This window comes from Agaricus bisporus (assembly GCF_000300575.1).
Source record: "Agaricus bisporus var. bisporus H97 unplaced genomic scaffold AGABI2scaffold_1, whole genome shotgun sequence".
Lineage (NCBI taxonomy): Eukaryota > Fungi > Basidiomycota > Agaricomycetes > Agaricales > Agaricaceae > Agaricus > Agaricus bisporus.
Window position 1 is genome coordinate 249,619 of NW_006267344.1, and position 15,470 is coordinate 265,088.

Genomic DNA, 15,470 nt, shown 5'->3' on the forward strand with positions numbered 1-15,470 from the left:
GGCGAAAAAACAATTTGTTGTTCTCAGTCACTGAAATGGACATTGGTACTAAACAATAGCATGAATAGCACCTTCTGGCTTCTGTTTTGAACGGTTGCTGGATCCAGTATACGTTTGGGGTAATTCCTATCGGAACGTAGTAGTCAAACAGTTGCAAAAGGGGAGGGAGGGACGCACTGGGTGGGGCAGGACTATGAGGCCGAGAAATCGTAGGGTCGATTCGAACATGGTGGCGGTTCGTGACAGAGCGGATTGGGTTGATCTCAACGCCAAAAACACCAATGAGCCCAAGGAAGGCTGATGTCATCCAAATGGCGACGTTCGGTTATAGTGTCCGGAACCTTTTTCATGCACGAATTTTTCGGCCACGCTTTCAAAAAAAAAAAAAACAGAAGTCGATTCTCCTCGAGAACCAAGCGCGACTCGGAACAATTTGTGTGGGGGCCAATTGTTCCCTAAATATCCTAGATCATAACCAGATGAGAAGTGCGATCTACAAACCATCACTGCTCAAATTTGGCTATTGTTCGTCCAAACTTTGCTACAAAATGACCCGGTGAATAAAGCTGTTTGCACTCCGGCAATTCGAGAAGTTTTTCGCCGCGTGTGTGTTCATGGGGGCTCGGCTTCATGTTACATTGTTCAAGAAGTATGCCAAACTGGGTAAGTGCCTGTTCTGTAAAGATGTTGACGGCCGATTCACGCAAGGCACTACAGGATCTAGATGCGCTCAACTCTCCACAGCAACTTCGTTAACAGGTTTTTCTTTCACATAAAAAGGCTTCGAGTGTCGTCGATCTTTGTTATTTCAGGCCCTATCCCCTCGCCGAAAATACTCCTCAGCTACCTCGCTTGACAAAAATGCAGAATTACAACCCGCGATACCCTCCCTCATTCGCATACCGCTCTGCCCCATCCGTTGATCACCGCTCGGAGGATGGTAGACTGTCAGCCAGGTCGAGGATTTCCCAACATCCTCCAACTCTACCGAGAAACGTTCCTCTACCGTCCAGTCGCCTGTCTCCTCTCTTTGACAGGGACGACCCCTTGCCTCCCGTCCCATTCACGAGGCTAGACGACAACCTTCAGTTGGGAGAATACAGACGCCTTCCGAGCCGCAGGTCACAAGACCCAGGCAACACTGCCCCAGAAGAGCTCTTCAATTCGGCCACGTTTCCTGAAACAGGAGAGTTCAGATTGGTGGTTAATATCAGGGGAAGGAAACACGAGGTCAGATTACGCCCAAAGAGCGGTGCGACCGCCGTTTTGGTCTCGGATGTCGTGGCGGCTGTTGAATGGGAGTTGGAGTCAGCGGCCAACCAGTGGTCGACAGGTCTTCTATACAATGGGCATTCAGCTAGTCGAGGGTCTGATGGGTTATGGTCTTGGTATGGTTTAGCCGGAGCAAAGGATATCGATGAGCAAGGGCTTTGGATCTTGTATCTGTGACCATGTCATATAAACCAACCGCCTGTTGTATAATACACAAATTTCTAGCTCAATGGAATTCATGTTATTTGTCGCCAAAATATGTGAGGCACTGCATTTCCTGCGAGCCGACCTGCTATCCGGTGCCCGGTGCGAGCTATGTACACGCCGAAGGATGCTATGAGGGGCGCGTATTAGCTTCAGGGGCGTCATAAACCCGGGGACCTGCGGGGAAACTGAATTGGCTCGGGCCGACTTACCTGTTATAGTGATCCGCGATACATGCAGTCTTTCTAGCAAGTTACTTATGAACAGTATACAATTTATTTACCAACCCGTTTTACAATGTTACCATTTTTGATAACCAACTTAACGCCCATGGTGAGAGATTTCTCGAACTCTTCAGGGCTTCCTGTCAAATCACCATCGATACCAACAATGTCAGCGGCCCAGCCTTTCCTAATTGTACCAAAAGGCATGCCTCTATCAACGTCAGAGACCCTTCTCGGGTTCGCCTCGAGGTCTCTGATTCGCTGACGCCCCCGGCTTCCCTCCCACTCGAAGCCTCTGACACATTCCCATCCTCCAAGCGTCGCCCAAGAGATCACCTTCTCCCAAGGCACCCCAAGTTGTCGCATCAGGATCAATTCCAATGCATTCTCACCGTGACTAAAAACTCCCGTATCCCCTCCACACGCTATGTTTTCAACACCTTCTTCGATTACAGCCTTGACGAAAGTCTGTTTGACAGCCTCCCATCGCGATTCCCCTAATGTATAGTAGGCTGCTAGGGTGGGCACCCACGTTGTCTTTCCCTTTGAGGCGGCAAGCTTCTTGATTAGGCTGATATTTTGATCCTGGTCATTGTAGATCTCGGCGCCGTGCTCGATGGTGTCAACACCTAAGTCCAATAGGTCTTCTACTGCGGCCCACGAGTTGGCATGCGCTGCCACTTTAACCCCAAGGTCATGCGCAGTCGTGATCATTACTTCTAACTCTTGACGGTTAAATGTTGGGATTGATTTTGAACTCAAAGACGGTGAGACGTCTTGCATTGCGGCTCGCACACGATAATCTGATATCCGAGTCAGTTAAGCTCTATCAACACAGTGAAATAATATGGTCCTCACCCGCGTAGATCTAGGTCATGGCAACGGTCAAACCCCCCATTCCAAAAAAAAGAGTTATGGGCATTTTCACCTTTACCCAATCGGCTCCCACCCCGACTTGCTTCCTCACCTCCCGAATGCAACCATCAACCCCATCCGCTGGCTCAGCACCCATCACACCCTCCACGCCACGACTTGAAGGGTATAACGAACTCCTGGGCCCTGGTAACAATTAACGCGGCGCCGAGATTAAACCCGAAAACTTCTGCCTGCGCTTACCATAAGCTCCTGTTGTAACAATTGCACGATTGGCGCAATAGTATCTCGGACCGGATATTATTGGCTCCCGGCCAGACAGACACTTGCGAAGACTAATGTCGGCGTCAAGGGCACCCTCGGTTCCCAAGTCCCTGGTAGCGTAAAACGTGGTGGAACGATCTCATCAGCATCATCTATACCCGAACAATCCCTCAAAACCTCCTATCACGTCTTCTGGCGATCGGTGGGAAGTGTCAAGTGGCTCACCTTACTGTCGTAAAACCAGCCATGAGGGTCCTTCGTGCGTGAACTGTTGCTCTAATGGTTCGCTCCGCTAAACTTTCTTTCGTAACTTGATCATTCCATGGCGTCTCGGCATAAGCATGCAAAAATACTGGGGTGGTGAGTTGTGATGCTATGTGACGTGCTGAACCAGGAACTAGAATTCTTACAATGTACATGCACATCAACTAGTCCGGGAATGATAGTCAAGTGCCCTAGATCCATAAATTCTATACCGTCATCGTTTCCGTGCAATCTTTTGAAGTCCCCAAGGTTCAGAACATCAAGGATGATGCCCAGTTCTTGATCTATCATGATCACTTGATCCTCCAGTATACATCGCTCCTGCGAGTCAAATAGTTTTCCTGCTAGGATCGCCAAAACTTTTGTTTTGGACATGGCAACAGTTTGTTGAACAGATGCGTACGACCTCCTTTACTACGGTGACAGGTAGGACGAAGGTATCAAGAAGGAAGATTATTTGATTTTCTAAAAAAACCACTCCCAGGCTGTTTTCGCACCATGCCACGTGCGCTTTGACATCAACAGGAGACGCTACGCTCGTTTAGCAAGAGAGATGAACCTAGTCGATGACATATCTAAAATATCACCCTCGGTTCAGGAAGCGGTTTTCCGAGGTGTCAGGAGATCAATGTTTTTTCCAGAGTATACTGGATACGTAGGACCTACTTCCGCCGAAGGTTAGATATATCGAATTGATTATTGGCTGGCGAAAAGACTTTCGCAGTACCTGAATGGTTTGATAAACGACGGCCTATATGCCATCTTGAGAGCGTTGTGCGTGGGCTGGGCGCCTGACATTCGGAAAGCACTATCCTCTGATGCTCCAAGGTCCCCGCATGAGTCCTTTTTTGTCTAGTTCCAATCGAGCTGACTTGGACCGCGTTTTACTTCAACACATGTTGAAGCGCCACTTGAGATCATCAACCACCTAGCGTAAGTCACTGGCCACACCGAATCTGTGACGATGGCTCATGTTCACAAAGACGGGAAGGACTTGCGCAGATTTCCACCGAAGAGACTCATCGGCCTAACCACGACTGCCCTAGACTCTGATCATGAAGGGACATAATTAGACGGTCGCCGGTCATTACGCGTGACATGCCGGTAAGCCAGTGTGTGAGTTTTGTGCGCCTTGGGTCGATCTACGAACCAAGTGCGAGGTCTTGGGATTGAAGAAGACATGGTAAGAAGTCGCTAAACGTCATGCAGCGACTGTTCTCAAAACCTCATCATATCCGTGATACATTATCTAAAATCATTTCATAGGCCTTGCCTCGAACCTTTTCAATGTTCGCTAGTAGTCGAGCTAGATGGGCCCATGAAAGCCGAGATCATGTCCCTTATCTCTGTGATCCCAAGACTATTTAGGACCCAGACTCCATCATACGTATGCTCCTAGAGGAATGAACAAGCCTGTTTTTTTTTTGTGGTGTTGTGTAATTCGTCAGCTAATCCGCTAAGAGCTCACAGAAGAGCCAATTTTGAACCGGCTCATATTCCGACTGCCGCTTGTTTTTTGTTGGCTGAATTGATGTGAGATTCTCGAAGAAGGGACCGCTAGTACGTAATGGCTGAATATGTCCTTGAAGCTGATGAACCTGACATATCATTACATACTTCGTGGCAACAACAAATGTCCAGAACCACAAATCTGAAGTTGCGGATTATATGGCGCTCAATCACGCGCACAGCCTGTGATTGGGCACGGCATTTCCCTCTCATTCGGGTTCAAAGTTCCATTGAAGCTTGCTCGGTTTGGCCATCCGGAGTGAGTCCAGGTCTTCTTCTTCTCTCTGCGTCACAATTACTCCTGCTCTGGAACCTGCCATTAATTCACTTGGTTCCTGGATAATTCCGTTTCAGACTGGAAGTTTTCCGTTACAAAATAATTTCGCATCACTCAAGCAATCATACCAAGCGCGGCGCCTGCGGAATGAGTGGGGTTGCTAACACAAGAGATAATTATCGTTAACCGTTAGGCAAATCCCGGCTCAAAGGCCACTTCCGCTGGGATCAACGGCTGGTGCGAAATGAGCTCGCATTTGCTTTTTGGCGAATACCACTCATCTTGATTCATATGATATGTCTTGTTCAAGCTTGGATTCTGTCATACAGGCGGCGGTGACATGAATTATATCGTCATGAATGCAACTGAACTAGGTGAGTCTCTTTCCCCGCCGATTTCATCTGCTAAACCGCTTCATTAAGAGAAAGCGGTATAGAGCAAAGACAAAAACAACAAGATCCAACATCTGAAACGAAGTAGCTCATGCGAGCTTATCTTGAACTTTCCAGGTTCGGTTCCATCCTTGTTGGAGCTAGCTTCCGACCATCCGTACAAAAGAAAAGAATTCGGGCGTTGAGGATAAAAATGGAAGAACTCTGTTGTATGTACTTAGTAGGCAACATTCTACACCATCACATGCGATGTCACTACTAACTTTTCACTCTTCACAGAATGACAGCCATATAATCACTTACTTCATCGCTGTCCACTCAAAACAGATCTAATCTCAAAAGAAAAACTCAAAACAGAATGCAATAGGAAATTTCGAGCGACATTCACGGAATCTATTCTTACTTGGTGTTCAAAAGTCACCAGAGTTAGTCAATTCTTCATCTCGTGGTCGCCTCATGACGACCCAATTTGTTCAAGAATTTGGATCGGGCTTATGAATGGGACTTACCAGGTCGGATTGCTTTACAAAGCGTTCTAAGATATCAGGCCGTCCGACGTCCGTGAGTGAAACTGTTGTGTGTCACCGTAACCAAAACCTGACTTATCCATAATCAGGACTTCTTCCCTTTCTTCTGCTCGGGTAACCGTTACTGAACGCCCACAAGATAACGGTGATTTAACCGGAAGCATTAACGCATATATTATACGATAGTACTGTGTTTTCGGAAATGTTAGAGTTCCGAGGTTCTTACTGCGAAAATAGTACGTATGTATTGACAGTCCACTTCATTCTCAAACTTATGAGCAATTTATAGATAAGTATTTACCATATACTGACGAGCTACGAGTCTTACGAACCATCTAGATTCTACCAGGTGATGTTACAGAGTCAATCTCCGCATCCGTTGTAGCCTGTCGGTTGCCTCGTATGTGCGCATCAAAGTAAAAAAACCCTCTCATCTCATTTTGCAGGTTCTTCGCGTATACGCGATAGTACTATATTCTCGGAAACAATATTCCGAGTTTCTTAATATGAAAAAACATGCTCCTAGTTGTACGTATGTATTGACACTCCGTACTCTTAATTCCCAAACTCATGAGCAATTGACAGATATCGATAAGCATTAACCATATACTGACAAAGTTGCAAAGTCTTACGACCATCTAAGATTCCGTTGTAGTCTGTCCGAGTCGGTCATCCTCATACACAAGTGATACACAACTGTCAAAGTAAATTAACCCCTTCATCTCGTACCGGGTTCTTCGTCGAGTGTTTATACTACTAACCTATGTATAAATCGCGCATCTAACATTCCAAAAATTATAAATTCTCTATCACTCCTACATCCTTCCTTAGAGTATTTCAGCGAAACAATCAATCAAATCCAACTCTAAAACCAACTTCACAGAGACTCGCGCACAAAAGAATAATCATTCTATAACCAAAAACTATTCCAAAAACCATTAACATAAAGAACGAATTCTACAAACAACTGCGTATAACCCAAAAACAAAAAAGCGTTCCTTTCATAAATAAATAAAGCAAGCGAGTGGGTATGAAGTAATGTCCTCTCAAAAAAAAAAAAATACAAAAATGAAAAAAAAATACAACTAATACAAAAAAAAAAAATGCAATAGAACGAAAATCGCCATACATCCATAAAATAACCAAATCTCACTCCCTCCCCTCCTCCCTCCTACTCATCACAAACGCACTCTCCCAAGTCGGACTCCTCGGATCCACAGCCGCAAACCTCCAATTCCCCACAAACCTCTCCCCCCCAACAAGATACCCATAAAAAAACAATAAACTCTGCGTAGGCCAATATGCACGTCTTAATATTCCTATTAAACCATCCCATGGTCTTAGACGACCGTAAAATGTGAATTGGTTCCATGCTTGAGCGTGTTTTTTGTCTGTCTATAGTACAGAATATTAGTTTGAGTGATGAGAGGGAGAGAGAGAGGGAGAGACGTACTGAACCAGAGAAAATGATATCTTTGATTCCATTACATTTCTCTATCTTTGTTCGATCTGTTCCTCGTCTCACAGGCGACATAAATGATGATGTTGATGGTTTTTGGTTTTGAATATCGGCGTTTGGATCCTCTATAAATTCTATTTCTTCTTCATTTTCATTTTCGGTTTCGTCTTCTATGTCGACGTCTTCAATCTCGACATCCACGTCATTTTCATCTTCCGCATCAGCATCTTCAATCTCAACATCCCCATCCCCATCCTCCTCCTCATCGTCGTCGTCGTCGTCATCTTCATCCATAGGCCCACTCTCATCCCTACTCAACCCAACACTCCCAAACATCCTCCCCTCAATCTCCTCCCACCTACTCTCATAAACCCCATTCAACCCATCCAAATCCTCTTTATCCAATTCCATCGCTCTCCTATACAACTCTCTTCGTTCTTTACACATCTCACATTTCTCATGTCCTTCTTCCTCGTGATCGTGATCGCGAGTGAAATTCGTGTAAATCCAAGTAGGATTATCTTGTCCATTAATAGAGACAAACGTCTTCTTTTCATTTCCATACGACGAAAAATCAAGATGACCTGGTAATCCCGGAAACCAAGCATTCTTCATCGACAAATCCTCATCCTCCTCATTGGAGTTTTGTTCAGGAAAGGGTATAGGAATATCAGGATCCACAGAATGATGTTCGACAAGTCTCATAAACAACGGTTGATGAATCACTCTCAACGAGAGTTCATTAAAATTATGTTGAGGATAAACGGCTTGTTGAATGAGTTGATGTAAAGCGTCTTGCATCGGGAACTAACAAATATTAATATTAAAAATGATCAAGAGAAGAGAAAACAGAAACTTACGACGAGTCGACCTTGCCATAAACCATCCATCGAACCCGGAACATACACTTTCGCAGGTCTCCATTTCGGTTGTCGTTTCCAAGCATTCCCACACAACCTTCTTCTCCAATAATCCACATCCCACACCTCACTAGCCGGATTGGCAACCGTAGCAGGATCAAAACCACCATTCACCAATCGAGTACCAGAGTACCAATCCCACGTCACACGATCTGGAGGTTTTGCACCTCTATGCGCATTAAATTCAATAAAATCTTCTTGAGTAGGTGAAGGTTCGCTGGAAGGGAGAGCTTGAGCACGTGTAGCTGGAATATGATGAGGGATATTAAATGGAAGAATCTCGCGTCTAGCGAAATATAATAATTTTGCGGCAATTGCGATAGGAGGTGGAGAAAAATAGGGAAGAGAACCAAAGTAGGGATAAGACACTTCTGCATTGGGGGTGTAGACGGGATATGGGCCATGCGCGGAGGGAAAGGAATGGGGGATGAGATTGGTGGATTTATGTAGAGGGAGGGGGAAGTGGAAGTGGTAGGGAGGAGCTTCGGCTTGGGCGTAGCGGTAGGGGTTGAGGACGTAGGGAAGTACGAGGGCGACCATTTCTTCACGTGCGGATGTGGATTCGTTTTGGAGTTGTTCGGGTGTCGTCAACATCCATTTGATCCATACTGCAAACGAGTGGGTAGAAGCGTCATCGGGCCATCCATCACGGAGATGCGCCTCTGACCAGAGGCGGGTGCGGATGTAGGTGTCGATAAAGTTATCGACACCCGCAGCTTCGAGTTGGGTTCTGTTCTTTCCGTCGTTGTCGAGAAGCATGACGTACACGATGCGAAAGACATCACCGATATCCGGGTGGGAGACATTACCAGACCGGATAGCATCGAGTGTATCGGTATACTGACGGAGTTGGTCAAAGTAGTCACGGCCATTAGGACGAAAGTTGCGTCGAATGACAGGGCCAGCGTCGAAACGAAAAGCAAAAGCAGTAGCCCAGAGAGCGGGGTTGTAATGGGCGTTGAGTGCATCCCTGAGATGGCGGCAAGTGGCACGGAGAGCACAGAGATCGCGGGGGGGAAGAAAAGGGTGGTCAGTGGCGAGGGAGTGTGCGATGGTGGCGAGGATTTCGGGAGGGACAGCGTGGAGGGGCGAGCGAGACGGCATGCAGAGTGCTTGGTGGTGGAGTGGTTATATGGGATTGTGCTGGCTTGTGATCGCCGTCGAGTACGTGATTCCACTATGTCCGCTACGGCATCCACCGAGAACGTAATGCGAAAACTCCGATCAATTGCTTTATTATAGATCTGATGCCTGCACACGACTACTAACGATTCATTTACAACCTCATTCTCTCATCTACCCATACCCTGGTCCTTCAACATCTTATCCAACGCGCCAACTGAGAACCCTGGTCTGATTCTGATACTTGCATGATGGAAAAGAGTAAGTTTGGAACATACAAGTACATAGAAATGAGATCTCTTCCTCTTCAAACGGCCATCAACTCTCTCAATTCAAGTAGATCTTATGATCTACATCATATGTCCTGTACATCCATGTGTATTTATAAAACTATGTTTATCAGCGACGGCGAACTGAATTCCGAAAATAAGTTCAAGGGGCCACTCGGTTTGATGATGGGAGTTGATCGGGGGTTTGTTAAATGAGGGTTTTGTTCTTGTAAGAACTTTACTTTGTTGTTGATCGGGGATTTACTGGACGAAGAGGCGTGTGCGTAATGAAACGAACATACATAGTAGGCGCAGATGAAAAACCTTCTACTCAGCATACACCCACCTCACACGTCAAAAATCGCTGCCCCCATTTAGAAATCTCGAGATCCTTGACGAGCCTTCCATTAGATCTATGGAGGGAGTATGGAGTATGAAAACTTTGGATTGTGGATTGACTTATTTTTTTATGCGAAAGCGATGACGAGCTTGACGAGCGAAAGATATCTTCTTCGCCACTTTCTTTCTTCTAATGATATCACACTGACCTTTCCAAGCTCGCCGTTTTTTAATAGTTTTTTCTTCTCTCTTGTAGATGAGACGATATCGCCCAGTTGGTCATAACCGAATACTAAGGATCACGTACCTATCTGTGAGCTTGAGTTTAGAGTACAGAATAAAAAAATAACTTTCGGGATTTTGGGTCAAGGATGTTCCGAGTCCGCTCCAATCCCTTTCTTCTTTTTTCATTTCGGGTTATTGTTGAAGGTGTTGAGAATGGAAGAAGGGGCGTTTAATGTGATGTTTAATGTAAGGTTTCGATAGGCGGCCGGTGATCGTGATTTTGGGGAGAATGTTCAAAGTGGGATTTTGATGAGTCCGTATTTTGGTACACAGTGAAGAGCGATGAACGACATTCCGCTGGACGGGCAAATTCGATTTGATGGAATCAGTTTAGCTAGTCCCCTTTGAATCGACCCGACCTAGTCGGCGTGCTCTTGAATGGTCTCACGGTTTCAACTCACTGTTTCTTCTTTTTCCCCATCTCGTGTTGCTTCGTCTCTCTTCTTCTTTTTGTCTTTCTCAAATGTCCGGTGTTAGCTTGTTGATTAGGAAAAGCAAACAACGTAATGTAACAAAAAGAAGACTCGGATTAGTAAGGGACCTTCAACTGTTGGATGATTGTTTCGAAGTCCATGTCATCCTGTCAAAAGTATGCAACATGTGTATACGTACGTACGTACGATTGTCCTTCTGATATCCCCCCTACATAACCCCCCTTCTCCCGAAGTGTTTACGACTTTATTGAACTGGCTTGTTTCTATTTTTTTCTTTCTAGTCGTATCAAACGGATAGTTCTTGTTACCGATGAGTCTTTTTTGCCATCGTTTACGAACTATCCTTTGGCTATTCTGATGATACAGAAGTTGGGGTTGATTGAGATGCTTGAATAGCTGTATTCGTTGATGATGGGAAAGAGCTCATGCAGTAGCAAGAACAGAAAACGGCACATAGACGGTTGAATTGACATTGGTTGGAGTACCCACTTACCCGTTCGAAATCCGGACAAACAGCACAAATCGCTCACTCGAGAAGAAGTTGTCAGTACATATATACATACAGTACATACGTTTTACCCATTCCAGTATTATTACTTACTCCCTTTTGACAGACAGACAGACCTGTCGTTTGATATTGCTACATATCGTGCCTGGATCTCTAATGAGGTCAGCTTTCAAAACCTTTGGACATCTTCTGAATCTCCCCCCAGAAAACTTTATTTCTGGAATACGGAGCCGTAGAGGAAGAAGACATGTTGTGAGCACTTGTTGTTTTTGTGGCTGGTGATCGGTTTTGGATTATGACAAGCCCGAACTGGTTGTCAATGTCTTGACGGCATGTGTGTGAGAACGGTCGGTTATAATCTGGTCATGACTTCGAGCGGTCTTGATCCCGGGAGTTGTTTTTCGTTATTCCCGAAGTTATACGATTGTATAAAAAGCCTCATTGAACAAGCTGACCGCTTTGGTTAAATCGAAATGTCTTGCCGATCTTGTGTAGCTATCATAGACGTCAAGGAGCCGTAGTCGCTTGATGGCTTCTCTACTCGCGCTCATCAGAGGAAACAAAGTTATCACGTATACAAGTATTTATATATACAGTGATATATCAAGGGGGACTCCACGCACGCCAGTGGGAAGTGTCGTAAATCCTATCAAACCTAACGCTTTTTTTGTTAATCGCGTCCTATGAGTGCGGACTCGAAGCTGGAGAAACCTATCAGGGAAACGGAGCCCAAATGAGGGGTAACTGCAAAGTTGGGTTAAATAAACCTTTTTGATTTCATTTGTTGATATGCATTTCATTGAGGTTCCTCGGAAATTGGTGGAGATGCAGAACTTTGAGATAACATCTTGAGAGACGTTGAGTGATGATGGGCGCCACGAGCGGCACCGGTGCGGACGATATAAAATGAGAATGGTGGGATATGAACTTGGATATGATCCTTTATACCTGTGAAACTGCTTCTCGGGGCGCCTCCCTGAGCGCTAATTCGACCCTGAATATATGTATCTCCTCCATCCTCGACGTTTCCTTCAACTCCTACACTCATCCCCCCAATGGATCGAGGACATGCTTACATGATACGTGGGAAATGATGCTTTTCGAGGAAGGACCATAGCTTAAAATGGAAAATTGGACGCGAAAGCGTCGAGAAGCAGCGCAAGAGTTGATGTGTATAAAAAATTAAAAACAAGGCCTGTCAATTCTCTTTCCTCTACCACCACCATCTCCTCTCCAATCCGTTGTCATGGCCCTTCCCCAGGATTCGTCCAAGTATCTCTCTTTGTACGATTCTAGTCCTCCGCGCTCTCGTCAGGCGACTGGCAATGCCGGTTTGGCTGCGTCTATTTGGGCTCCTCAGCCCCAACCCTCTGAATCTACGTGGCCTAGAGCCCTGGATTCTTTTTCTCGTATATCAGACGGAGATATGATCAATTTCAATGGTCTGAATGGCCACCAAAAGCCCCTTAACTTGCCCTTGATCAGTCGCGAGGATGTTTTTGGCTCGCTGAGTTCCATGACACACTCCAGCAAGGATATCGGCGCCATTGGCGATGGTAGGAAGAAAAACTCGCCAGAATACGAAGATAAAGTGAGTATATGCTATCATAATTGAAATACCGACGCATATGCTCACTTGTTTTTTCTTCCTTAGCATGTCGAGCAGCTCCTTCGTACCCTTAATCTCAACTCACCTGCTCCTTTTCTTAAAAAGCCTCAGCTCAACCTTGATGTTAACCAAAACTCTCCTGACTTTTCGCCTGCGTCTGTGTCGTCGGCTTTACTCACCCCGACCGACCTCTCGCCTGCTCGGGCTCAATTTGATCCTAAAAATATGGGCCAGTCTCCGTATGACGCGGCTCATGGTTTGCTTTTGGTACCGCCTTCGTCTTTGTTGTTTGAGCAACAGGCTACTCCGATCAAGTATGCTGAGCCGTTGGAAGCTAATCCCGGAAACCTTCGTTATGGCTTGTCTCAATCCTCTTCGTCATCTGGTGGCATTCCTCCGTTTCACCCTTTTTCTGAAATTCCGGCTTCTGTATCGCAAGCTCACAACCTACACGCTCTTTTTGCCAATACGTCTCCTTCTCAAACTCAGTCCATCTACAGCTCTCCTTTGCCTCGTCGCGTCGAATCGACGAATCGACTTCCGCAAATGGACTGGCGTCTTACTCAGCAACCGGTCTCTCAACAATCTTTAACCTTGCACACCGACTGGCGCATGCCGACAGAGAAGTCAATGTTAGACTTCAATTTGAATCAGATGAACCATAGCGAGCCCATGCGTTCAACCCTCATGCATCAACAAGCTTCTCCGTCTCAACCATCGCAAAACTCTCATGAGGCAAGCATTTATCCTCATCCTTGATATACCAGGGACTTACTAACGTTTGAAATAGCCGATCAACTTCTTGTCTCTCCTTCATCCTTCTTCTTCGCCTCCTTATCACATTTTTGTTTCTCGCATTATAAAGTCGTCCGACCAGCAAGCTTCTATTTTCCTTCAACAGAAGCTCAAGGTCGCCGATATTGAGGAACGTGCCAAAATTGTCGATGCCATATGCGCTCGCGGCTTTGAAATGATGGCCCACCGGTGAGTTCACGCGGCAACGTTTAGCTTTGGCTTATCTGACGTATGATACTAGCTTTGGAAACTGGGCTGTTCAACGATGCCTCGAGGCGGCTTCTACAGCGGAGGAACGAAGGAAGATTGTAAGTTGCATGAGGTACGGTCACTTTTCTTAATTACTCCGTTGCTTGTTCCTAAATGCCGTGTTCAAAAGGGGCCGCATCGTTGAGCTTGCTACCAACTGTTACGGATGTCACGTCCTTCAGAAAGCTCTTGACTGCGAAGAAGATATTCGCCTTCTCATCGTCTCGGAATTGCTCCATGGGGATCCGGCCCAAACTTTGGTGAACAAGCATGCTTCCCATGTTTGGAGCAAGGTAAAGCTGGCCATTCCTTGTTCTTCGCCTTGCTTCACGCCCCGTAGATTATGGAGCTCTCGTGGACTCCACCTGCCCCCGCCATATTCGCCTTGTGAGCCTCGCTTTGTTCTTTCTGTTTGTGACTCCGCTGAGACTTGGTATCAGTGTCAACAAATCTCTCAAGGGAAAGTGGGCGTCCTTGGCATGCCATGAAACTGGCTCGCTCGTTGTTCAGGTGCGTTTATAGAAATGTTACTTTACTTATTCTGATTCTCTCTCAGCATGCATTCGAGAACCTCGAGCCTGACGCCAAGGACGGTATCGTGGATGAAATATTGAACCAAGGCGCAGCTGTCTTTAGCGAAGTCGCGAAGAACCAGTGGGGTTCCTATTGTATCCAGCATAGTATGTCCGCTGTCAAGTCACTCTGGATAGAAGGTCCCCTGACATTGTTTCAGTCCTCGAACATGGTTCTGAACAACATCGTCGCATGACTCTTGACCATCTTTTGGATGGCCTCCATGAATTCGCCACTAACGAACAAGGCTCTAAGTCTGTTACGAAAGCGTTGAAGGAAGGGGGTAAGGAAACCCTTGACAGGGTCGTCAAGCGTATGTGCGAACCAGCAAAAGGGTAAGAAACGGACAGGTTGCTATGATGAATTACAATTCATGTCATGTCTGTTTAGGGCCCGTCGTGCAATGGTAGTTGACCTTGCTCTTTCTGTCACCGGTAGCCAACTTATCGCCAGCGTTTTGCCCACGGTGCGTCATGGTCCTATTCTCCTGCCCCATCTGCTAAGAACCTCATAGGCCGACAAGGATCAACGGGCCACTCTGTACGAGTGCATCCGGGGTCACATTGTCACCTTACGCGGTTGTAAGACAGGTTCAAAGGTCATCTGGCTCTTGTGAGTTCAATTTCATGTGATTTAATAGTACGCCACTGATGTTCTACGGAATTATAGCGATCGTATGGTAAGATTTTGATAGCCTTGTGCTTCGACGACGCTGAGCGCACTTCTAGCGTGCCTACTACGGCTACTAAACATTTTTCTTTTCATCAAAACATCCCTCCCTTCCTCGGGAGCAATCTCATTGTATCGAATATTCTGCAAGATATCTCGGCCTGCCTCTTCGTACATCATCAATCTGCATTACCCATCATCTGCATTTGGACATCACCTTCGCTTGAATTCAAAACAAACAAAAAAGCAAAAAAAAATAACCAGCAAAGCTTCGACGGCAAGTACAATAATCAGTTTCGACTCTGCAATCCGACTACACCAGCATGCTTTTTTACAAGAAACGTTGCCACGTTTACTCGCATATTCCGACATATTCTGTTCCTTTATCAAGTTAATCTTGCACTATCATTATTTTCATCATATCATCATCGTC

General features: G+C 45.9%; 4 protein-coding genes across 4 annotated transcripts; 2 read left to right on the top strand and 2 right to left on the bottom strand.

The window, feature by feature from the left end:
• Window positions 1-861: 861 nt before the first annotated feature.
• On the top strand, window positions 862-1,449 carry AGABI2DRAFT_113621 (hypothetical protein; the record flags this gene model as incomplete). The annotated part of the gene is made up of 1 exon (XM_006453794.1): window positions 862-1,449. The coding sequence occupies one exon, from the start codon at window positions 862-864 to the stop codon at window positions 1,447-1,449; it is 588 nt and encodes a 195-aa protein (XP_006453857.1).
• A 282-nt stretch (window positions 1,450-1,731) lies between these two features.
• AGABI2DRAFT_175621 (hypothetical protein) lies at window positions 1,732-3,476 on the bottom strand. Its single transcript, XM_006453795.1, has 6 exons — window positions 3,314-3,476; window positions 3,063-3,234; window positions 2,817-3,006; window positions 2,629-2,759; window positions 2,559-2,568; window positions 1,732-2,503 (listed from the first exon to the last, which is right to left on the bottom strand). The coding sequence occupies exons 4-6, from the start codon at window positions 2,710-2,712 to the stop codon at window positions 1,752-1,754; spliced, it is 846 nt and encodes a 281-aa protein (XP_006453858.1). The 5' UTR covers window positions 2,713-2,759; window positions 2,817-3,006; window positions 3,063-3,234; window positions 3,314-3,476; the 3' UTR covers window positions 1,732-1,751.
• A 3,347-nt stretch (window positions 3,477-6,823) lies between these two features.
• AGABI2DRAFT_175622 (hypothetical protein) lies at window positions 6,824-9,289 on the bottom strand (the record flags this gene model as incomplete). The annotated part of the gene is made up of 3 exons (XM_006453796.1): window positions 6,824-7,201; window positions 7,260-8,072; window positions 8,126-9,289. The coding sequence occupies 3 exons, from the start codon at window positions 9,287-9,289 to the stop codon at window positions 6,956-6,958; spliced, it is 2,223 nt and encodes a 740-aa protein (XP_006453859.1). The 3' UTR covers window positions 6,824-6,955.
• Window positions 9,290-12,361: 3,072 nt separating this feature from the next.
• AGABI2DRAFT_213339 (hypothetical protein) lies at window positions 12,362-15,277 on the top strand. The gene is made up of 13 exons (XM_006453797.1): window positions 12,362-12,733; window positions 12,797-13,486; window positions 13,542-13,735; window positions 13,788-13,868; window positions 13,926-14,088; window positions 14,136-14,182; window positions 14,236-14,305; window positions 14,352-14,475; window positions 14,529-14,703; window positions 14,759-14,834; window positions 14,883-14,980; window positions 15,038-15,047; window positions 15,097-15,277. The coding sequence occupies exons 1-13, from the start codon at window positions 12,389-12,391 to the stop codon at window positions 15,115-15,117; spliced, it is 2,094 nt and encodes a 697-aa protein (XP_006453860.1). The 5' UTR covers window positions 12,362-12,388; the 3' UTR covers window positions 15,118-15,277.
• The last annotated feature ends 193 nt before the right edge of the window (window positions 15,278-15,470 follow it).